We start from the raw sequence: 24,708 nt of genomic DNA, 5'->3' as shown, positions 1-24,708 counted from the left end.
GTGGGGGGGGGTGTTAATGTACATGTTAAATCTCATTTGTGACCTTTTATTTTATTAAATTTTAATCTAAACAAGAAATGGAGATTCTTTGTGCCCCTGTTTTGTGACTTTTGACTGTCTTTCCTCTTCCCTCACCTTCTCTCCCCCTCACTTACAGTGATAAGGCCATTTTATACACTCCATTCTTGCTTTAGGTCTTGGCACTCTGGGCATTCAGCACTGAAAACAGACACTTTCTGGGCTTTTGGATATATTTTCCTAAGGCTTAGTCTTAGTCACTCCCTTTCACCTTCACTGTTGACTTTTGAAAATTTTAACCATTTCTATAATTTGATTGAGTTCTTGTGGGAGAAGTAGAGGACGATGAAGTAAGAAATCATAAATTTATTTCCTTGGCTTTTTCTCTAAGCTTACTACTATTATTTCCTATCAGCCAAGACAGTGATCTCTTTCTGTTTTGCTTAGCTTTGGAAATGGAGTATGAAAACCAGCAAGAACTACATTGGACAGGTCAGAGACACCTTGTGGGTATATGCGATAAGTGCATGAATTGAGGGTGGGCTGAGGGCATGGTCTCTGAGCGAATGACCGTTGAAAACCCTTCTCTTGCAAGGTGACCTTCTTTTGGGGATGTTGAAACCTAAGGATTGAGGTACCCTCTTTAAATACTAGAATGAGAAGGGAAAATGATTCTGACCAATCACATCAAAAGCACAATGTTAGTCCAACAACTTCTGACTTCTAAATTTAGCTTCAATTAGCTGTTCAATAAATACCTCTGTAGTACAGGAGTAGATAAAAATTTACCTAAAGAACACTAGGTTGATGATTCTACTGTTTTTCTTTTTGCCTAATAGATGTATGTAACTAGACCTCAAGATTTATCTCTGTAACCCTCCAGGCCCTGTTCAGCCACAAATTGGCTGGGAAATCCACATTTGTGCCAAGAGAAAGTAGCTTTCTCCTCAAGCTTGTATCACAGAAAAGGCTCCTTCCTGCCCTGGAAAACTTCTGACCCCACGTCAATGTGAAATTCATACTGAAGAGTGGAGCAAACCCCATAAAAACCACATGTAGGGGTGGGGGTTTGATGAACATTGGAGAAATTAGATCTTAACCTCAAGATTTAATGGGTCTTCAGACACACACGGAGAGCAGCCAGTGCTGTGTGTCTGAAGGGCTGAGTGTTGAGAGGCTTTGACAGGCTAAAGGACAGTTTAACTGAATGGAACTTTCATGAAGTCGAGGTGCCACTGCAATTCTCAAATCTGGAGGGAGGAGCCTTGGGGGGCAGGGCTTCAGGCTTTGCTTTCACATTCCAGTGAACACATGACTCTTTTTCCATAGTCACTCCTCTTTTTTTATTCATCTCCCACTTGATTATAAGCCACTGAATTTATCTCAGTGCCCCTGGCACATAGTGGGCAGTCAGTGAATAGTAGGGGAAGGAAGGAAAGAGGGAGGGAGGGAAGGGAGGAAGGAAGGGAGGGATGGAGAGGTGGAGGGAGGGAAAGAGAATAAGGCAATTGGAAAACCTACATATAGACACAAATGAAACACGTTTAAACGAGCAGAAGAACTTTCTTAAGGAGATAACTGAAAGACCCAGAAAATTTGGTGGAATTTATGAAAAATTCAGTGGGCTAAGTTCAACCGAGAAGAGGTTGCAAATGTCCCTAGGGGCCAAGACCAAAAGAGAAATCCAGAAAACGGCGTGCCCCCTATTCTTTATTCCCATGAGTGTCAGGGCCAAAAGTTAGCACAAAGCCTGGCACACGGGTTCCCTAAAAATGTCCTGAATGGATGTGAAGCTCATCTCTAAGGCCCTTTCTAGCTCTGACATTATGGGACTCTGCTTTTTAAGATCTGTTGTGGCTGGCAAATCACTATGACTCCCTCCATCCCCCCCCCTTCTTAGTCCTGGCAAAACAGAGAAGGGTAAAATTGCAAGTAGGAAGATAGAGAGAAGTAGAAGGGAAGTTGGACCTCAAGAAGCAGCCACATTGTTCCAGCATGCGGTGGGGGTGTCCCTGTATTGCTAACCAAACCAATGTTGTCTCAGAGAAGAGCCAAGATGGAGAGTCTGCCTCTTGATGACCTATTTGTTTGATGGCCTGTACAACAAAACTCTGACCCACATTTCCCCCATACTGGAGCCCTCCATAACCTAATTCTGTGAAGAGGAGGGCTAATTCCCAGCTTGAGGCGTATTTCCATTCTTTATTCTCTTCTGTTTTTATCGACAAAGGATTTTGGCCTAGCTGGCCTCATCTAAGGATGAATGATTTCGGGAAACTTCTCTGCACCTTTACTAGACGGCACACAGGCGGTAGTAGGAAGAATCACTAATGCGTTTTTGCCCGTATTTATTAATGNAGGGAGGGAAGGGGGGAAATGGAGAGGGCAACAGAGAAGAATGGAGAGAGGGAGGCAGGAAGAAAAGAAAGTGGGCAGGCAAAGTAGAAGTGAAGGGAGAGAGGGAGGGAGGAAGGGAGAAAGTGAAGGAAGGGAGGAAGGAAAGTGATGAGGGAGCATAAGGCAAGCTGACAGGCTGCAAACAATCCCTCCCCCCAACCCCAACCAGGTGGGACGTGTGTGGTATTCCTCCGGCGCTCCAGGCTACCCAAGAACAAAGGAAAGGGGAAAAACAAACGGGTTAACNCATAAGGCAAGCTGACAGGCTGCAAACAATCCCTCCCCCCAACCCCAACCAGGTGGGACGTGTGTGGTATTCCTCGGGCGCTCCAGGCTACCCAAGAACAAAGGAAAGGATAGCGATCATAGCCCTGCAGGATCTAAGTGTCCATCACCTCTACACAGTGGTGTGGGAAACAAAGGCAGGAGGAAATGGCAGATAGAACTAAATTTCCTTATAAACTGCAGCCCATTGACAATTACTAGAGGCGGGCAGAGTAAAACCTTTCTCCAGGCACTTCCTACTGTCTGAATGTTAGTGCTTTGCTAGAGGGGAAAAACAACCTTAGTCTGACAATAGCTAAGCCTCCAGTATCCTGAAAGTCTTCTTTAGCATATATGAAAATCTCACTGGAAACTTCCCCTGGACTTTACCTCCCCCTCCCCCAGCCTCTCCTCATGATATCGGGTTGGGGGGGGAAGGGGGGGCAGCTCTTCCTGCCCATGGGTCCTGTCCCCATGCTTTAATAAAACCACCTTTTTGCACCAAAGACGTCTTCAAGAATTCTTTCTTGGCCGTAGGCTCTGGACTCCATGAACCCCACTATCACCCCAAAAAACCTCATCAGGAGGGAGGGAGGAGGGGAGGGAGGGAAGAAGTAGAGGAAGGGAGGGAGGGAGAGAGGGAGGAAGGGAATTTATGCAGATACAGATGAAATAAGAATTGAAAGGGACAGCAGCCCCTGTCTCAAGTCCACATCTTAAAAAATAAAACAAAAATAAAACAAAACAAAACAAAAAAACAGAAAATGTTGTTGAATTCGTTTCTGAGAAAGAAGAGGACACTGAATCAAAGTTCCAAATAACTTGGTTTGGATCTCGATGCTCCTATTCCCTACCAAAGTGAAGAAGCCCCTTTAACCAGATGGTCAGCTGTGTGAACTCTTGCTTTTTCTACCTGAAAGGGTTGGATGCATTTTATAAATCCATTGCACTATTCCCTCATGTGGGTTCACGTTCCCCGACAAAGTTGTGATTAAAACCTCCTCTGAGGCATACCCCTTCCTCACGGACACTCAGTACTCCCCCCACAGCCTGGAGGATAAAGTCCAAGGTCCTTGACATGGTATTTGAGGCCATCACGAGCCTCGCTCTTCCACGTTGCCATCTTGGTCTCTCCATTCTTTAAAAAAAAAAAAAATTAAAATGTTTATTTTTGAGAGAGAGCTAGAGCACAAGCAGAGACAGGCAGAGAGGGAGACACGGAATCCAAAGCAGGCTCCAGGCTCTGAACTGTCAGGATAGAGCCTGACGTAGGGCTCAAGCCCAGGAACTGTGAGATCATGACCCGAGACAAAGTCGATGCTTAATGGACTGAGCCACCCACATGCCCTGGTCTCAACGTTACAACAGCACCCACATGGCTCATCCCCACCTGTGCATCTGTGTGCTTTTACTAATAGTTTTGCTCTATTTGGAGCCCTCACTTGGGCCCCTCTCCAGGCCAACTGCTACTCAGGCTTGTTCCTGAAGCCTGCTAGGGCCGCTACCTGTTCATCCCCCCAACCCCCGCTACGTGGCAGCTGGAACCCCCTTCCTGGGGCACACCTCTGTCATTGCACTGATCACATTCTATGACACTTATCGGCTTCATGGATTTCACCCTTGACATGATAGTGTGGTCCCCTGAGCAGGTCCATCATTGGATCCCCACTTTTGAGCACCATGCCCCGCACACAGTAGGCATTCAATAAATGTTGGGTGGAAGGGACGAGTAATGATCATCTTCTCTCCACACTTGAAACCCAGATGGAAAAGAAGATGGACAACAAAGTTTGAAGCCACTCTTGTTTGTTAATCCCTCTCTCCGGCCTCTTAGTAGGTGCCTATTTTGTGCCTTTTTCTCCTAAGACCCTTGCCTGTTTCTTATTCCCCTTTGTCACTTTAATGGCATGCCAGCTCCTGTGTGCTGGAAGCCTGGCAATAGCACTCCAAAAAGAAAGTATCAACTCCCAGAGATGGCCCGAGTTAGCTGGGGATGGTGAGAGGCAGGGGGCCGTCCCTGCGATCTATTCCTAGGAACTCAAGAGTGTGTCGGTAGACAGCGATGTCCATTTCAAGTAACCCAAGGCGAGCCTGACGTCCAAGTGTGGGTGCCACAACAGGAATATTGGGTTGCATTCTGGACCCCTCCCCACTCACGCTGCAGATGTGCAGGTGAGAGCCGGAGGCCCGTCTCTCATGATTACTATGGAGAGGACCTGGGCCCTGTGAGGAAGATTGGAATCAGTGACTTCCACATTCTCTACCCCTCCACTGGCTGCTCTCCATCTTTGAGTGTGGCTTGGAGAAACTGCAGGAATCTCTGTCTAGGGCTGTGCTTCAGACCCACTGTTTCATCCCCTCCCCTTCCTTCCCAGTAGGCGCACTGGGAAGACACTGGTTCTACACACCCCTTCTCCAATCCCAGAGAAGCGTGGGCATCTTCCTCCCCCAGGATCTTGCAAGGTCCAGCCTCTGAAAAGGAAGTGAAAATCGGAGTTCCAGAGAATGACCATAACATAAAAGAATGAACATATCCACCCCCCCAGGCCCTGCTGATATACGCACACGGCGTATATGACTCTCCCCTAGTTACTTGAGGCAGTGTGGACAGCAGCAGGCTTGATGGCGATATTTTCAGTGCCTTTGGCACAAACGCCACCCAGGACCTTCTCTTGGATCAGTGAAGCATCAGTAGCCTAGGACCTTCTGGCATCTTCCATGGCCTGTCTGCCAGTCTGATTGTTGGCAGCAGCCCAGAGCACTGGCACAGCCCAGCAGCTGAAGAGGGAAATGAGGAGCACTGCATGAGAGAGTCGCTCTCAGGATGATCTGAGAGGAACTCAGGGGAGGTCCGCTGCAGGCNAGGTGAATGATAATCCAGATGCAGGAAGACATCCTAATAGGTGGGACTGGCAGCAATAACCACCCTGGCAATGCCCGGCTTGGCGCAGAGCCTCCTGGCGGGTGAGTGAAGCAGAGACAGAAGCCTGCTGCTCAGCCGCAGAGAAAGCAGAAGACAAGAAGTGGCGAACCACTTTTTTTCATAACTATCTATGACTAGCCGGGAGGGTTTTCCTGGCCCACATGGACCCAGGATACAGGGCCTCTGAGCATGCAGTGCAGCCCCGGGGGGCGCGAGGGTGCAGGCTCTGTGTCCCGCAGGGCAACTGGATGCCGCGTCCCTGCTTGTCGCAGCCCTGCCTGAAGAAGGTTGCAGGCTCAACTTGAGTCTGGAGTCCTGACCCCTATCTTGCCCATTTCTCTGCATTATACCACCACCACCACCCACCCTCCCAGCCTCCATGAAGCTAATGGGATGGAGCTTTTAAACCAAGAAACAGAACTGTATACTTTTGCAGGGCACAGAAACTGAACTCCAAAACACACAAAATTAGTAATATCCCCCACTCCAGAACATTCCCCGATACCAACTTTCTTGGCCTCCTAAAGCCAAAGAAAGTGGGCTCTTCCGATGTGAAATGATGTCTAAATGCCAAGACGTAGTTTTTAAAAATATTTTTAATTATTTCTGAGAGAGAGAGAGAGACAGTGTGAACAGGGGAGGGTCAGAGAGAGAGAGGGAGACACAGAATCTGAAGACAGGCTCCAGGCTCTGAGCTGTCAGCACAGAGCCCGACACGGGGCTCGAACCCATGAACCGTGAAATCATGACCTGAGCCGAAGTCGGAGGCTTAACCGACTGAGCCACCCAGGTGCCCCACGTATTTTTGAACAGAATCATACATGACTTCAAAGGGTCCATGTGAAACATGGGACGTGGGGAGATACAAAAGCCTAAAGCCAAACCCTCCCAAATGGCATGAGGAAATTCTTGCTGAAGGCCAGTTACCTGGCACACTGGAGGCTGATCACGCACCTTTAACTGATTATGCAAGTCAGGAGAATGGAGGGAGAGATGGAGGCATGGCCAGTCACCTCCATTTCCTCCCTCCAGGAGCCACATCTAGTGAAGAGAAGCCATCCAGGATGAGGAGGGCAGGGGTGGCCTAGGGGAACCATTCCAAATGTCCCTGCAACAATTAATCCATGTCCCTCCAACAGACCACTGTCCTTGGCTGCTTCAAACAGAATGGGACTCCGGGAACAAGAGAGGGAGACAGAAAAAGAGGAAGGTGAAGACACTACCTTGTCTTTTCCATTACACACTTGTCCCTAACCTGGACAGCCTAACATGTTTTCTGATAAGCCAAGAACTTATTGACTTTTCCTACTGATACCACGGACAGCCTGTAACCAGAGCTCTGACTTACCTTCTCACCGGAGTTGGATGGGGCTGGGGGCTGGGGAGTCCTGTTGATATTCAGGTACTGTCATTCCAAGACATCGTTATTGCTTGAGTTTGGTCGAAAACAGACCTTGAGCTGAGACTACAAGGTCAGGGGAGCTTTGGAGGCGGCCTCCAAGGCAGATGGTTGCTTATCTTTGAACAGATGGGGGCTATGAGTCTCCTATCTCTGGTAGTTGGTATTGTGGTCTCAAGAAACTCATCTGAGTGACTCTGGAGAACAGATGAGTTACCCGAGCCCACCTGGTGCCAGTGATGACAAAGCAGTGGCATCTGCTGGGGCCCCTGTCCCCTCTACTATGGTGTGGTTCTCATGTTTGGATTAGAAGCTTCACGCCAGAGAAGCACCAATGAGAAGAAGGTGGGATCTGGAGCTGAGCACACGTTTATGTTCTATCACACAGCCCTTTGACCCGCTGGCTGTGGATGTGACCTTGAGCACATCCCGGAAGCTGTCTGGCACCGGGGCACCCAGGTATCCACCCTAGCAAACAGAATTTGCACCTTTGTTATGGTAAACGAGGGCCACTGTCAAGGTTAACTTTCTCCTCAATGGGTCTGACAAGCCACTTACTGTTGAAAGGCTCTTCAGTTTCTTTTAGAGTTAAAAGATAAATAGGAGGGAGATAAATTTGAAAGAGGGGAACATACTCTCTGAAGAAAACAGCTTGCCAAACACTGAGTTGTAGACTTTTCCCACTGAGTCAATTATGTTCTTCTGTACAGATAACAGCATAGGGTAAGAGGAGCAGAAATACTTAATATTAAATATTGAGTACATAATTATTTAATAATAAAATCATTAATTATATGTGCATGTGCCGAGCACATAGTTACGGGCTTCATATATGGTAGCCCTGATGTACTCTAACCCAAAAAATTCTAACCTTTTTTTTTAAATCTCCTTTTGTAAAAGGCCAGCTCTTGATTTGTTCTAACGGCCCTTGGGACCTCTGGGTCTTGTCAAAAAGGCCCAGAAGCCTTAGCTTAAAGATGCAGAAATGGGGGAGACTCTCCCCACTGTTAAGCACCGAACATTGTTTTTGTTTAACAGGGTTTCACATTGTACACTTTCCTGTTCCCTTTATGTGCTGACTCTCTAAAATAAACTTCCCCCCCGGAAGGAATATGAGACAGAAGACCAGCTCTCAGCGTTTCTAGATGGTTGCCATCTCTTGCAGGATGGGAGCTGTTTGTGCAGAGGTCCAGAACCTGGCCTATGGCCCGGGCTTGGCAAATAGTTTAGTGTCGCTGGTCCCTGTAAGGCCACAAGTCTAAACGTCTAAACCAAACTGACTTCATGACAGGCTTTAAGTTTCCCCTCTGAACTAGAAGGCCTGAGTTTCAGCTTTCCCGAAACTATCAGGCAGTTACACACTGCCCAAGGCAGGAGAAACCACCCCTGAAACACCCAATCAGGAAAGGCCAGTGACCACCCTCCACACTACTAAGGGAGAGGCCTGGAGATAGAAACTATAGATAGGACCCTGTTACCTAATGTTAAAGTTAACCTGTTAGTCGCCGAACAAGACCCTAGGCTCGCTCTGTGATTGGTTGAATTTAAAGGTACTCTAAATGTTGTAATTGGATCCCGCCAAAAGTAACGAATACTCTAGACAATGTGTATGGTCAAACCTGCTGTCAATGATGTTGAATTATTATGATTGGATCACTGTTCCCATGTCACAACTTCTGTAACTCCCCCGTCTCTAACCCCATAAAAACCCTACTCTGCCCTTGTTCGAAGCTCTCAGCACAGATCCATACGCTGGTGAAGTCTGGGAGTCCGAGCTTAAGCCCGTAATAAAGCCCTTTGCTTTTGCATACGTGACTCGGACTCCTTGGTGGTCTTGGGATTTTGGGGAGATCGCGATCTGGCCATAACAGTCCCCTCCACCCTCACGCTGCCTTGAGATGCACCTAGTTGACACCCGGCCCTTTCAGGGTGTGGCCTGGAGTCCCAAAGATCCCCCCCACCAAAGTGCATCAAGTGACCCGCCACACTCGTTTTTAGTCGTCGGTGGATTCACTGTGCTGTCTTGAGCACTTGGTTGAGCCCTGGGGAAGAGCCCCGTCTCGGGAAACCTCTTCCTCTGTCCCATCAACCTTTTCTTCCTCTTGTGGAGCACAGCACAGGGGCAACCTCAGGGAGGTCTCCCCGGGGAGACAACAGTCTCCTGGAGCCTGCCTGCATCTCCATGCAAGGCACCTACTTCCTCCCAGAAGGCTCTCCTTACTCCCTTCAATTCAGGTCCCTTCCGGTCCTTTCTATGACCTCGGCCTCCGTCTTCTTGTTTTAGTTGGCTGCTAGATCATCTTTCTGAAACCTCTAACCTGCTCGGGGGCCAGCCCTCCCCAAATCTGAGGCTCCCTTTAGCTTCTGGACGGGCCTCTGTGCGTCAGACAAGGTGGGGTAATCTATGCGGGGACCCTTCCCTTATCTCCTATACTCATTGCTCAATGGCTTTGGCTCCTCAGCCCGTACCCCACACCAGAACACATGAAATATTGCCCTCGGGGGATGATAACCCCAAGCAGGGAAGCAGAGCCTGTGGCCCTCCCTACCACCGGAAACTCAGCAGCCATCTTCTCTGGAGAGATTATTTTGCTTTTTAGCTTCTGAAAGACACTTTTGCCTGAATTCTCTACCTTTTCTTCTTTACCATTGTTCTGTCGCCATCCCTCAAGGATTCAGACTTGCAAGAACATTAAAGGCCAGGGAAATGCTAGGCTATTTTTGCTTCCTTCCCAGTCATACCCTTTCCTTGCTTGAATTGGGGTGGAGGGTGGGGATGCACAGAGGGCCGACTGAGGGAAGGGAAAAGAACAAATCAAGAGAGAAAAAGCATTTTTGTGCTAAAGGATAACCATCCAGCCCCATTTAACCATCCAGCCCCATTCCTAATATGAATTCAGCTTCTAGGAGTCAACTCTTCTTTCTTCTAGGAGCTCCTAAGAGGACTGGGTAGGGCAAGAGAGAGACACACACATATGCCTATTTTCTGGGATAAGTCCTTCCTCACATTGGCCAGAAATTGATCCTGGACCCCAGATCCTACAGTGCTGAGCTAGTGAAGGGAGAGAGCCCAAGAGCGGGCATAGAATGTGTTTCTGGGCGCCCAGAGGGTAGGCAGCCCTGGGTGGGTCTGGAGTCCAGTTCTGCAGCTCATTAGATCTCTCTCCCTACAAGAGTCCCACACTTCTGCCCCCAACCCCCTTCCTCTTTGNCCTACTGCTGAGGCTGGAAGAAAATACAAAGTAGGAGCTCAGCTGAAGGCATTCCTGGTCTCTAGTTACAAGAAACTACCTCCCCACCCCTTCCTCAAAAAGAGATTGTTCAGTCCAGGACCATTCACAGACACAAAGTGTTTCTAGAACAGAGATCGTCCACAAATCAGGGAGAAAAAGGGTCCGTTCCTACCTAAGAAATAAGATGATGTAGGTTCAAACCAAGAAGAATCATTTAGGACAGAAAAAAAGTTCAGGTATGCAAGAAACAATGAAGCTCTTTATTTTCTGTAAATCAACCTATTTCCGCTTCAAGACCCACCCTACTGGGAATGTGGGAAGTCCTACTGTGGCTGCTGGTTTGGGCTGGGATCCTGGGGCCCCTGGCCCTTCTGGGGGTTCTGCCTGAGGGCTCTTCTGCTGAGGTTCATCATGCTGTCTGTCCTTTCTCTCCAAGGGGCTGCATACAGGCCCCCTCTGGGGTGACCCCAAAGTCTGTCCCCAACCTAAGGTAATCTCCTCTTACTCAGGGAAGATGCTTTCCCATCCGTGTGCTCCATCTCCCTCTGCTTCCTGTTGCCTGAAATCCTCCTGTGGGCCTAGCTTTTGAACCAAGGGGGCAGGAATATTCTGGCCATTATATTCCTCCCTTGAGGAAATGAACCCAGAACCTAGGATCTACTTGATAAGAGACAATAGGGAGGGAAAACACAGAGAAGGAAGAGCAGCTCATATACTGCATGGGATTGAGTCACATGTGGCTATCAGAAGGAGTTACAATTCCTGTTGTAGTCAGTGACTGATAGAGCTTATCTTCGGTTCATCTTTTAAGTTTGGCTTCAAGTTGTGATTGCTTTGAGTCATTTTAAAGCACCCTCCCCCCACCCCCCTTTAACAGAAAATGTCTTACAACAAAGTAATCCCAAGCGAAGATTTATCTGTGGTATCCTCAGCCAGACGGGTCAATCTTAAATATTATTACCCAGAAGTATACTTTGGAGCCACTCACACACTCCTGCTCCCTAACCGGTTGGTCTTACTACACGTTTAAGATGCTGCCTCTTACAGAAAGGCTGCTTTGATTGCCAGGGTGCACACTGATCCTCACGCTTTCTGAATTCTTAGCTCCCTTATGAGAAGCCCTTGTGCTTTTGAACACAATCACATACCGCCCTTTTATTATTCTTCCTCCAACCAGATGGCTGGATTTTAGCACCCCAAAGCACATTGCCCAGGGCTGCCTCACTGTACAATGTGAGATTCTTGTGGGCAAGGACTTTGCCATCCCTTGCCACTGTCCCAGGACCTCATCCAGAGTAGGGCTTCATAAATGTTGGTTAAATGGTTGGATGGATGGATGGATGGATGGTGCAGTCTTAACCACATACCATCACCATTACTTATTTCTTCCTTTTTAATCCCCCTCCACAATATTCAGTGGAGAAATTGTTTCAGGTTTATATTCATTTTTGGAAATAATAGAACAGCCTATACTTCCCTTCTTTCTATGGAATCAGACCAATGTTCTTTTAAGGCTTAGGTTAATGTTCTACACAAAATATTAAAATGTACACCCAAAAATTATGTTACGTGTTACATAATACATTAATACACGCGTTACGTGTATTTCTATTTTTTACATTTGCAACTAACACTGTTGATTCCAGAATGGTGGAGCTCTCCAAGGCTCTTTATTTCAAAACAAGTTTATATCTTACAACGTCTTACAGTTGTTCTTTGCCTCAGGTATTTGCAAATCACTCAAAAGATCCATTGTTGTAGGCAGTTTATAGATAGCACAGCTTACTATCTTGGAAAATATTCTAATGTTGTCATGTTCCAAGTGAGGAAAAAGTCCTTGTTTACCTTAAATGATTCCAAGTAATAATTAATGACCTTTAAAATTCATTTCATAAACACGACTCAAATAGATTGTGTGACATTTTGTGTGTGTGTGTGTATATATATATATATATATATTTAGTTTTTGATTCTTCTAACATATTTTTAAACTTATTTCTAAGAACAAGTCATTACAAATTTGAAATATTTCCCACAAAGGCAGGATGGATGCTGACCTGTGCACCACCTCAAGTTCATACAGCCAGGTATACCTTAGCCTTTTAAAACTTCAGCAGTTTTGTGTTAAGGTTGTTTACACCACTCTGGTTCCCGTGATTGATGTAAGGTCATAGACATGACCAGGTAAAACTTGTCATTGGAGTCAGTGTTCTGTATCTAGAAATCTTCAAAGATACTTCCCATTTGTCTGGATGGCTACCCTGTGCACTTGGCTCCCCTTCACACACTGAATCCATCCAGCCGCCTCTTAAGTTCACTCCAGATTTGGGCTCTCTTCCTCTGTACTCTCCACAGAGGCCCTTTACTCAACACCCATGGCTTTGGATTTGCTATTCGATCAAAAAAAATGTCTTTTTTTGAATGAATCCAACCATATTCTGTGCACTATGCCAGGCCTATGAAAACAATGAGCAAAAGAGATGTCCTTCCATGGGCTCTGGATACAGAGATGATGGACAATTGCAACAATGAAGTGACCGTTGCACCACAGGATCATTGGAAGGCCATCAATGCCAGTCCCAGAGGGGCAGAGAGGCTTCTAGAAAAATGATTCCTACAGCATGGTGGCCAAGAAATTGAGCAACCATGAGATGCCTCTGGGGTTCTTAGGGCTAACTGAAGAGGAATTTAAGGGGCTGGATCCCCACAAAGCAACTGGGCAGAACCAGAGAAACATGAGAAATATTGCTTTATGGATATTTCTAAGATCCATTCCTGTGAGGCACAGCAGGAAGACCTTTCCAATTATATCTAGGTACGTTGGGGTTCTCTAAGAAACATACGTCCATTTACAAGAATTTTGGAAAACTCTTTAATAGTCAATAAAAGGCATCGTATGACCTTGCCTCTGTCCTCTGAGTGACTAATGCTATTCAGTTCTAAATGCCGTGCCCTCATGAAGGAATGAATTAAAATGGAGAGTAATGTCCTAATATCGTTCTGGAAACAGTTCCTACCTCATGATCCCATGAAAGAATCTTGAGGACCTACGAGGTTCGCTAGATCATATTTTGAAAACTACTAACCTTGGCTATCGTCTTAAAATGGGAATGTATAAAGTGGAAATGTATAGTGTAAAGTAAGAATGTATCTGGGTTAATAGGGAAGTAACTCTGTGATAAAGAGAGCTGCCTCCTGTACAGGAGTCAGGAGTGGTGATACATTTGCCATATGTTTGACATCCCCACAAAGCGTAATCCCTTATTTCCTAAATTCATAGACATTCAAACTGTACCTTTAGTAATAAGACTGTTTTTAAAACAAATATTCCATCAGCGTACATCTAAAGGAGAGCTATCCTTCAGAGTAGTTGCCTTTAGAGTCTAGTTCTTTCAACAACTATCACTGTAAATTTTAGAGTTCTTTGTAAAATACAGATCAAACTCATTCCTTTGTAGGGAAACTGGCTTTTGATCAAGAGGTGACTTTAGAAGTGGTATACATTGCTTATTTCACAAGTCTTGGCTCCAAATGACTTCCAAGTTAGGAAAACATTAAATCTGCCATGAAGGATGCAAATGTGCTATCAACAAAGGTATTAAAGTCATTTCACCAATAATTTGAGCGTCTCTGTTGTATCAGGCACAGTGCTGAACACTGGAAACAGAAATGAAAGACCTAATTACTGCCCTGAGGAGCTTATCATCTGTGCCAAACAAACTGTGGGCCCCTCCACCTGTGAGACAGCAGATTCCACAGGCCTGATGCATGCATGCAAATGGGTACTCAGCCAGGCAAGAAGCCGCTCCCCAGAAGACCTGAGTGTAGCTCCCAACCCAGCCACTGTGAACCGTGCGTGACCCCACAAAAGAAAAGAAAACAGGAGAGACATTGGATTGGATCTTCCAGAAGGTCTTTGTTGCAATTTTCTGCATCATTGGAAAAAAATTACATCATCATCAAATAAAGACAGTAGCAGCACAGCTTATTGAAATGTTACAAGCAAATTTGCTTTTGTACTTTTCCTAAGAACATTACGAAATTCCCTCCTCCCCCACCCCCATCCCGCATTGTTTTCTGTAAAATGCCTTTTTTTTTTTAAAGCACCATGAAATCCTACAGAGAGAAAAATAGGTAAAACACCTCCACACAAGGGTTTTTCATCATCACTGGGTCCCCTGCCTGTGAGTCTGGGACGGGAGAGGCTGGAGGCTGGCATGTGGGTTGGTTTGCATATCGCTTCTGGGCACCACTGCATCTTTCCCCTTCAAGCTCGGCACCCCGATGGCAAAGGAGAGGTTTTCCAGTCGCCCTCCGCAGCACAGGTCTGCTGTGTTGAGGGAGAGAGCGGAGTCCTCTCAAGGATTATTTTTTTAATGCACAGGGAACTATGAGAGATTTTTCACTTAAGAACCAAGAAGAGAAGGTAGATTTCACATCTCTTAGGCACCTGTGAAAATGGTCATCACTTTCAGTAAAATCAGAGACACTTCTTACTTCTCCTCACTGCCACTGCGCTGATGTCATGTGACCTAGGGACTGCCACAGGAGGACTGAGGTTTACAGGGATTGCGGGCAAGTTGGTGAAGTAAAACGCAGGTAAGGTTTATTGTGCAAAGACAGAGTGCAGGGCTATATTTATAGCCATCTCATCAACATGCTATCCCAAAGTTTCCATATGCAGAAAACAGCATCTATGATGCCAAACTAAAGTCACCTTTGTTTCAGAGAGTCCCCATTTTTATTTTTAAGGCCATTGCTAACTAGCTCTTACACTATACCGACGGAAGTCCCCTCTGCTGACACAGCCACCATCTTTGCACACAGGTGCATCACCAGAGAGAAATAATAACCTCCACTTGAAACATTAGCGGGCTACAGAAAGCAGAGACAAGAAATGCACTACTAGTTTCTTCCTCATTTTTTTAGAGAGTCTCTCCACGTTTGTTTATTTTCTTATGCCTTTCCTACAGTTCAGAAACCACAGTATACATTGGATGGTCTACATTCTTCCCCAATCCAATGAGTATAAATCTGCCCCACCCAAATTCTGGCCACATTCTCACTAATCCCCTAAACCAAACACACAAATAGATGAGCAGCATTGACTCAGCCAGGAAACGATATCCTCTCAGAGGGAGGAAGGAGGTGGTTTGCTAATGTCTAGTACAACTAGGACTTTCAACATGGAATGGTCCCCCACAGAACCCAAAGTAGCCATTTCCAGTGTGTGTGTGTGTGTGTGTGTGTGTGTGTGAGAGAGAGAGAGAGAGAGAGAGTGAGAGAGATCCGTGTATAGTATACAAATTCATGAAATAATCAACTCAAAGGGAACTTTTACTACAATTGACTGCAAAGAGCAACAGCTTAAAATTCTTTAAATAGTCTTAACGCCATGCAAAAAATGTCTGCAGTGCCTGAGCCCTCTGAGTGACAGCATGCGGTAAGGGAGGACAGTAAGCCTACACAGGGCATGATTCTAATTTGGACACCAGGCTCCCACATCCATCTGGTCTCCATCAATTACCCAGAAAACAAATCCCAAAGGGCAGGAGACTAAGCTCTTCCCTTAGCCTAAAATGAAGGGCCCGTTAGTCGGTATTTACAAACCCAGCTAATATGGTTCTTAGTAAATGTAACAAATTCGTGGACGAGGGGATGCTTGGTCAGAATACTGCAGAACTAAAAGCGACCTCGACGATTATGTATGTTCAGTGCCCTCCGCGTGCTGATGAGGTAACCCAGTTGGACGTGCGGGGACTGAGTTGCCCACGATCACAGACTGGGACAGGGGAGCAGAGACCAATAGTCCCAGTCACCCCACATGTAGGCCAGGGACACCCCTCCCTACACACACAGTAGGGCCCCACCCCAAAAGTGAGAAGTTTCTAGAGTTCGCTATTGGGTGAGGAGTGGGTTTGGAGGTCCCTCAGTTGTCGCCAGTAAACCTCCAGATCTGTTAGGGAAGAAAAAATCCATAACCGGGAACCAGGCAAAGCAAAAGTCACCGCCCACTGAAGATACTAAGCATGTGCTCTTCCCAAGTGCAAAACCGAGGCATTTTTTTCGGGTTTATGGTAGGTTGGGGGGCAGGCGTCGGAAGGGCAGGGCTGTGCTGATGTGTGTTTAGAATTATCAGCAGCTTTGTCACGTGCTCTCTGGCGCCGTCTTGCAATGGTAACATTAAAACAGCTTCCCAACAACTAGCCTACCCCCAAATCTTAGCTTGTACACACTGAGAGGGGTCCAAGCTCTTATTGACTCTCAGCAGCTCCTCTGGAGAGTATGTTGTAGTTTGTCCAACTCTGCCCACATATTTAACGGATCAGTCTCCACAGAGGGAGGGCTCTTGTTTGATTATATTTCTCTATCCCCCTCTGTACTCAGGGAACACGTTATATTGGAGATTTGCCCACTCTCGGCCAAGGGCTATTTTTGACCCCTCTGTATGACTGCAATTTGGCCCATTTGGGGAAGCACACGTCAACACCCGTTCCATTTGGTAGAATGTGCAGTTAGTGCTTTGAATTGTTTTATTCCTGCTGTATACGGAGTTCCTGCAAAGTAAGCAAGTAAAGTGCAAAAGAGTGCTTTCAAAGGGCATTTTTAACAATACAGAGAGAGGGTGCCACATACGGCCTTCCCCAAACCCAAACCAAAATAATGTATACATAGCTGCAAGGGTTACACGCCAGGTCATGTTTCTGCAAAGACCTCATACCCTCTTGGTAATAGAGATCTTCTCCCCACCTCTGTATGCTATGTCCATGAAACTAGAAACACACAGGCACACAAACACACACATACACAAACAGACACAATACACACACGTACAAGAGTGCATGACATGGACGCTACAGCAAAGTCAAAAGCAGACTTTGGTCAGACAGCCTTTGAATACCAGCTCCACCGCCTTCGTGCTGTGTGCCCTTAGGTAAATTACTTTGCTTCCCTGAGCTTCCGTGTCCTCATCTGTATAACGGGTTCACAACCACTTCTGGTACAGTGTTCCTGTGAGGTTTCAATGAGCATTTAACACCCATAAAGTGCCTAAATCTAGTGCCTGGCCCACAGAAACCACAGGGAAGCCTCTTTGCCAGATTTGTAGGGTCCAGAATTTTTAACACACTACTATAAAGAAGGTCACAAGTAATACAGGGTGGATTGATAGATAGTTTAATCAGGAAGGTTTTAACTTGGTGAAATAAGAAAGTCCCAGTTATCCACCAATGAAAACACATTTTGCAGGCTAGAAGGACTCTCCCGGTAAAAGCCAATGCCCACAGCTGCACAAGCGTCGTTTCCTGTGTCTCTTAATATGTGGACATAGGATGTCACCAGTGAGCCACAGCTCCAGCCAAGTGGAGGCGTTAAATCAAATCTACCGTTGGACGGGAAGGGCCTCGTGAGTGTTGATTCTTCTTTGGCTCCTTCCCAAAGCCAATGCCAGAACTTTAGCCAGAGCCCAAAAGGTTGGGGCAGGGGAAAGGGGAGCTACACGTGGTCCAGGCATTTTGAGGAGATGGACAGGAAGAGGTCTGCCCTGGTACCAGTGGTCAAGGACATGGTGGGTATAATTTTCCCCAGATGTCAGAAAGCACTAGATGGTTTCGGGAAGCCTCTGCTAGTCCTGGGATCTCTTGATGAATCCACTCTGTGTGTTAGTTGTGTGAAGTCCCCAGCAGGTGGCGCTGAGCCCGGGAGGACCATAACCAGCAACCTCCTGGGGCCGCAAGTCCAAAGGCTTCAGAGCGTGGTCCACAGAGCTAAGTGTGAATGGCCAGCCAGTTATGCAAATAAGGCTGAGGCACACACAAGATGGTGAGCCTAGCACATATTTTGCCCTTTCTGATTAAAAAAAAATCCATTTAGAATCTTCTCAAAGCCTCTGACTAGCCACTCCCCCACTTTCCTTCACAGACCATTTTACCCTCACAGAACCATCATAATTATCATGTGCTGCCATTGTTTGCCTTGAAACGGTCGATCACACTGGGGTTCCAACTTCAGTGAGTAGCAGGGGTGGATAAAGAACCAGGCAAGGAAAAGAAGTGATGCTTTCAAAATAAGGAACGCCCAAACATAAAAGTGGAATATTGTAAATATTTCTTTTAAGCATTATTCTTAAATGGCATTAATGGCACTTAAGCTGCAAGCAATTTTAAAACAATTCAATCTTCGTGTACAAGAGTCGGTTGGGGGAATCTTTCTTTTGTTTGGAGATAGCAAGACTGGACCTCATCTCTATGTCTACCTTAAGACACCCAAAGGGACAAAAAGCCCTGAGATGGAATGATGCCATGGTCCTCCTTGGTATGTCTCAGACATGCAGGATGTCTATTTTTATAAAAAAAATTTAGGATCAGCTAGACAGAACAGCAAGCCACTGGCATCATGCAAGGCAATTGTTTTGGTATGTTTTCCCCCTCTTAACAAAAACAACTTAGAACTGAAGTTCCACTAGAAAAGTGAACATGAACATTTCAAAACCAGTTTATTTTTACCACTGCACCCACTGAGGAAAATGCATGATTTTTTGCCCGTAACCATGCAGCAAATGAGGCCGAGTCTTCACAAGTTCACTTTTGTCGTCGTTCGTTGAAGAGACACAATCCCATAGGCTTCTGTCATTGGTTAAGGTGGTATTCCACAGTGCGAAGCATTTGTGATTTTTTTTTCCTTTCATAATGAGGAAAGCAATTGCACCTTTTAATACGTGTGCTCTGATCTGTTTCCAACAAATTCCACGTGCTCTCGGGTCCCACGGACATTCATTTGGAGCTTAGAAAGAGTAGGTGTGTCCTGAAGGGTTTGTAGCAAAACTCAAGCTTGGAGCAGCTTGGAGCAACACACCAAAATGTCAACCCAGACCCTCCCTGCAGCTACTCATTCACACACACCCCATTCTGGTCCCCTCCTGCGTGTGCACGTATCTCTAACAGTAGGTTCAGAAAATGAGACTCCACTTAGGAGACACACCTGTACCTTTCAGAAGGCTGGTCTAAGGAATAGCTGCCCTTTTCTACATGCTGGGGCCAGGTGGCACTGCACAAGGGTGCAAGTACCCTCCCAGACATGCCCTTAACATTTGCGGCCATGATCTCCTGCGTGTGTGAACACTCCCCCAGTGTTCTGCGGTCACTGTCAGAAGTGAAGTCCTTGTTCTTTCATTCCTTTTGGCAGAGCGATCTGTCTCAGTCATTTATGGCACAGTGAAATATATTCTTCGATGCTATGTAATTTCGGACTAACGAGAAGTCTGTTTAAGGCACGTGTCTCAGGGTGAATATAAAAAACACAACGCTTGGTCAAGCCCAAGGTCCGTAGCATTTAGTTTCTGTCTTCAAGTAATGCGTTGTTCTCGAGTTCCTGGTCTTTGGTGTCCGTGGGGACCATCCCGTTCTCCATGCCTGCCTGCTGCTGGATGCACTCCGTCAGCATGGCCGTGCTGGAGTGGTCCGAGTTACACATCTTCTCCGTCTCCTCCTCCTTCTTCTCTTCATCCAGGGAGTAATTCCGGAAGGTCTTGTAGATTTTGTGAACGTCCTCGGGCAAGGTCTTTTTGAGGTCCTTGTTTTTCCTCTTGGTGAGCTTGGAGGTGGACCCGAACTTGTTGATGATGTTGTCCTCGGAGGCGCCCTGCCCATGTTTGTTGAGCTGCTCCGACCCCTTCAGGCGCAGGTTGTTGGGCCGGTTGTTGATGCTCTCTTGGGATGAGGCCTTGAAGCGGCCCGTGTCCAGGGCGGCGAAGACAGAGCGCTTCTCGGGGGACAGCATGTCCAGCGAGTGGGCCCTCTGGTCCAGGCCCAGGCGCCGGCGCTCCATGCTGCGGATGGTGGCCGCCCGCTGCAACTTGTCATGGATCTCCACGCTGAGCCGTCGCCGCGTCTCCCGGAACTCGGCCGTCACGTTGGCCTTCCACTCGGCTGCGTGGGCTTTGATTTCACCGACCTGGCCAGGCGACAGGAGGGCGACAAGATGAGAATGTCCTCTCTCTGCCTTGGGCCCCCACCCCACCAGCGCCCACAGCCCTGGGAAGTCCCGATGGGCAGGCTGGCTCAAGGGAGACCAGGAGATGGGGGAAGCACACACCCAGGGGAGGGGGTGAGATGCTACTTAAGCCCTAAATACCCATCTCAAATAGGCTCCTGGCTCATGTGACTCGGGGGTAGGGGGTTGGGGGGGGCGGTGCACCTGCTGGAGAACCCGCCAGGAGCCCAAGATGTGGAGTAGTGACTGAACGGGAGGCTGATCTTTCTGCGGCAGAGATCACTATTTGGAGGTGGACAGGTTTGGGTTCCCATTACACATCCACCTCCTTTTTAGTTGTACGGCCTCATCCCCCAACATATGTGGGGTAATCATGTCTAGCTCACAGAGCTCTTGGCATTAATGTGACACAGAGAGAGACCTGCCCCCGGGCACAAAGCCGATGTTCAGAGGGTCCTTGGCCTTTCTCTGTTCCCCAGGGCTTCTGTCTGGATACAGTGACCAACGTGTCCCAGTTAGGCCAGGACTGTCCTGTGTCCTGGTACCCCTGCAGTCCTGGGCTAACCGGGGTCTCTTGCTCACCCTGTATCTGGGCCACACTGGGTTGTGTGCTGTCGGGCTTACTCTGGTTTAAGAAGACCCTCCAGAGCCCCTCGTGACCCAACTTCCCTGGTTATGTTCTGCGAAAGCCCACAGAACCTTCTTCCTCCGGAGCGAAGTTTTTGCATGAGGATCGAAACCAAATCTCTCGGCTTTCATTCGGCAGCTCCAAGACTAATGGCCCCATGTCTTCCTATATAGATGAGCAACTAACTCAGAAGTTTGTATTTTTGCCATTGAGGAAAGTCAGTATTGATGTGGTTACTTTCTCTTTCACTATAGCTGATTGTCCGCAGGTCAGTTAGCTCTCTGGGGAATCGGACTGAAGACTGCACTAACAGTGTTTACCTAAGGCAGGAAAAGTAACACTTGGGCCCGGGAATTATATGGGAAAGGAAATATTCCCATTCAGCAACTTTCTCCTGGGGCCCTCTGTATAGAATGTCTATCTTCTGGGAAGTGAGCAGACACCCTTAAAGAAGCTGTCCCTCTTTTTATTTCTTTGTTGTTGTTGTTGTTCTACCTTCCATGTTTTGGCTCTTTTCTTGTCTTGCCTTTATCTTTTCTTCTCTTCCGAGAAGAACTACCTGGACATTTTTTTTAACCACAAAATCTCCCCTCCCCTCTTATGTCTTCCTTTTCTTGCCTTTGTTTTCATGGACATTTACATGAGGCAGTAAAGGCTGCGTGCCCTTGGACATAGGGGTATGTCTGTCTCTATAGATCTGATAACCGGGAAGGGATAATGGTGAAACGGACCCTTGTGTTTGCTTCCTCATGGCTGGCCACTATTGAAGGACTTCAGCCTCAGAGAATCAAGAAGGATTCGTAGTATTCTATCGCATTTCCATACAGACCCCAAGACCTGAAAGACAGGCCATCTTTCTCAAGCTTTTTAAAAACTTTCTAAGCCTCTCTCCCACATCTGCACACCAGCCTCTGCTATGCCTATCCCTGCTGACAATAGCTGGGTTGGTTTTTTTTCCCCTTTTCATTTTTTAAAAATAAGCCATTGTTTACTAGTCTTTCCAGGACCTGTGGGCCAATGAGTCACCAGATGTTCTCACCTGCCGAAAAGAGATCCAGAAATAACTACTATTCTGTTGACCTTGGCTTTCAGGGAATGCTTCAAAAAGAGGAAGCCATAGGGGCCCTCCATTTATTAAGAAGCCCTCATGCCCATAGAAGAGAGACAGGTAATTCTTGACACGAGCTAATCTGATCTCAGGAATGTTCACAGGATTTGGAAGGGGTCCTACCTCTTCTTTTGTCTTTTTAGATAGAACCCGTAGCCAATCTCCGATCATACTGAGGACAGCTGCAAAGTAGGCAAGGCCAACAAGGATCCAAAACCACACGAGGGGCTTATACCACTCCCGGTAATTGATGCCAGCGTTCCCCCCTGAAAACAACCAAACGTTAATTCAACCAGAGTCTAGCATATGGTCTTTGCAGAACAAACATATTCTGGTCCACATGGCAGCATGTCATCTCATCACCATCTGACACTCAGCTGTTAGGCCTGCTATACACAAGAGGTGGCAGGCAAGGAAAAGATGTGTCCCTGCCCTAAAGGAGCCTAACTTACGGCTTACTTTCCTTTCATATACATATATTTTAGAATGAGCACATGCATGAGTAGGGGAGAGGGGCAGAGAGAGAGATTGAGAGGGCTCAATCCCACACCCCAGAGCCAAAATCAAGAATCAGACACTCAACTGACTGAGTCACCCAGGCACCCTGACTTCCTTTGATTCTTGACCACTAACAATAATACCCATAACAAAACCATATCAGGGGCACCTGGATGGCTCCACTGATTAAGCATCAGACTCTTGGTTTCAGCTCAGATCATGATCTCACAGTGCATGAGAGCAAGTCTGCATTGGGCTCCGCACTGACAGCATGGAACCTGCTTGGGATTCTCTCTCTCCCCCACTTTCTCTCTATCCCTCCTCTGCTTGTTCTCTCTCTCTCTCTCTCTCTCTCTCCCCCCCTCCCTCCCTCCCTTTGTCTCTCAAAATAAATAAATAAACTTAAAAAAACATGTCAGTGGCCAACTTGGTCCACTTTTTTTCAACTCAGCCCCGACAATGAAAGACAAGAGTGAGAGGGACAACAGATCAGGCCCAGCTGTCAATTTATTTCTTAAACTTCTTTAAAAGGAATAAAAATAGGGGCGCCTGGGTGGCTCAGTCGGTTAAGCATCCAACTTTGGCTCAGGTCATGATCTTACAGTTGATGGGGTCAAGCCCCACATCAGGCTCTGTGTTGACAGCTCAGAGCCTGGAGCCTGCTTCAGATTCTGTGTCTCCCTCCCTCTCCGCCCCTCCCCTGCTCATGCTCTGTCCCTTTCTCTCTCAAAAATAAACATTAAAAAATTTTTAATGTAATAAAAATAAAGGATCAATAATCCCACGTGGCTCAGAAACATTTCCTCCTTAACACTTGCATTACGTGCATTTACTAAGAGCAGAGTGGATGTGTGGAAGTGAAATTAGACTCAATGGCATCCTTGAGACTTTGATCCTAGCAGTAGTGATTTCACACTAACTGAGGGATGGTGTTTACATGATGCTAATCCAAAAGGTCAATTAGACTGAGTAATTAGAATCACCTTGCTCAAACTAAAGGCCAGCAATTCCAATCCCTTTATTTTATACGTAGGGATTACAGTAGAAATCTATCAAACCAAATCGGCCAGCTGCCTGATTGCATTGACCAGCTGTTCTGTTGAAAGGACCAGTCATTTGTTGCAAATAATTAGCCTATTTCTTCTCACCTTCCTCTGAGCACTGCCAAAGGTAGCCGTGTAAAATAGGCTCCAAGCCCAGCCCCCTCTCCTAAGGAAGTGAAGAAGTTCCATGACGTAGCTGATGTCAGCCTGCCTCTCACTCTGTGACCCACAGTCAGCCAGTGAAGCAGGTGGGCGGCCATTTCTGAGGCAACTGACATGAGCAATGTATGGGTAATTATGGTATTACATGGTGAGTGATTACTAGTCTTACCCAGAGTGGTGGTTGTAACCTCACCTCACACCACGGAATCCACACTGGGCTCTTGTGGTCTCAGTAATACCTCCCAGAGGCAGCTGGGCAGGCCCTGTGGCCTGTGGGTCCCGTCAGTGGGACCGAACCCCGTATGCAGTGTAGCCCACAAGGTCTTGAGATCTCGACCGCCGTTGCCGTTTCTTAAAATGAGAATGCCAAACATGGCTGGCGGGCTCTGTGGGAAGCCCCCTTCAGTCTGGTTCAGCTGCCTTTGGTTTTTTTTTTTTTCCTTTTAGGCAACTCTCCCCCCCCTATTTCTCTCTAAGGCACTATTGGAGTTCTTGCAACAGTGTAAGTGGTTTTTGAGGTTCATTTTTGCACTAGGCCATAGGACTGTGCAGCTTTCTCCTCAGGGCTGAGAGTGAGGAGTCACCTCAGCGAGTCACCACCACCCGACAAAGACCGTCACTAGGGTGCGCTAGTGAACAACACAAAAGGCACCCTTTGGCGGATTCCTTTATCAACTGCTTGTCTGGAATTCAGAGCTCTGTGCGTGCTCCCATTCAGAGTTTCCAAACGCTCTGATGTTGCTAGGCTGTCCCGAAGTAAGTCGGCTACTAAAATAAACCAGCACTTAACCCTGCGCGGTGATCAGTGTTCCGATTATATTTCTAGAAGTGATGATGCCATGTTAAAGCTGAGCAACTATCAACTCTTGTTAATGTACCTTTTTTAAATGGTCGGGCATCCTTCCCTATCGCTCCTAGAGTATTCCCCAAAAGGTTGTGACAAACTTCACGCCTTAAAGGCATGCATCTTCAGACCACAATCTACGTAGGGGGGTCTGGTCTGACTGCAGTCAGCACTGTGACTTATAAGAGACACCTGTCCATG

At 47.0% G+C, this 24,708-nt stretch overlaps 1 protein-coding gene across 1 annotated transcript in view; it reads right to left on the bottom strand.

The window, feature by feature from the left end:
- Positions 1-19,076: 19,076 nt before the first annotated feature.
- The window catches only part of KCNK10 (potassium two pore domain channel subfamily K member 10), a 130,757-nt gene continuing 125,125 nt past the window's right edge, over positions 19,077-24,708 (bottom strand). Inside the window, exons 6-7 of the mRNA XM_077780884.1 lie at positions 22,084-22,226; positions 19,077-20,185 (exon numbers count right to left, since the gene is read on the bottom strand). Coding sequence (XP_077637010.1) covers positions 19,565-20,185; positions 22,084-22,226 — 764 coding nt within the window. The 3' untranslated portion in view covers positions 19,077-19,564. The remainder of the gene's footprint in view (positions 20,186-22,083; positions 22,227-24,708) is intronic.

This window comes from Crocuta crocuta, unplaced genomic scaffold (assembly GCF_008692635.1).
Source record: "Crocuta crocuta isolate KB4526 unplaced genomic scaffold, BGI_CrCroc_1.0 scaffold299, whole genome shotgun sequence".
In the NCBI taxonomy this organism is placed as follows: Eukaryota; Metazoa; Chordata; class Mammalia; order Carnivora; family Hyaenidae; genus Crocuta; species Crocuta crocuta.
This window is presented reverse-complemented; position numbering and strand designations above follow the sequence as displayed.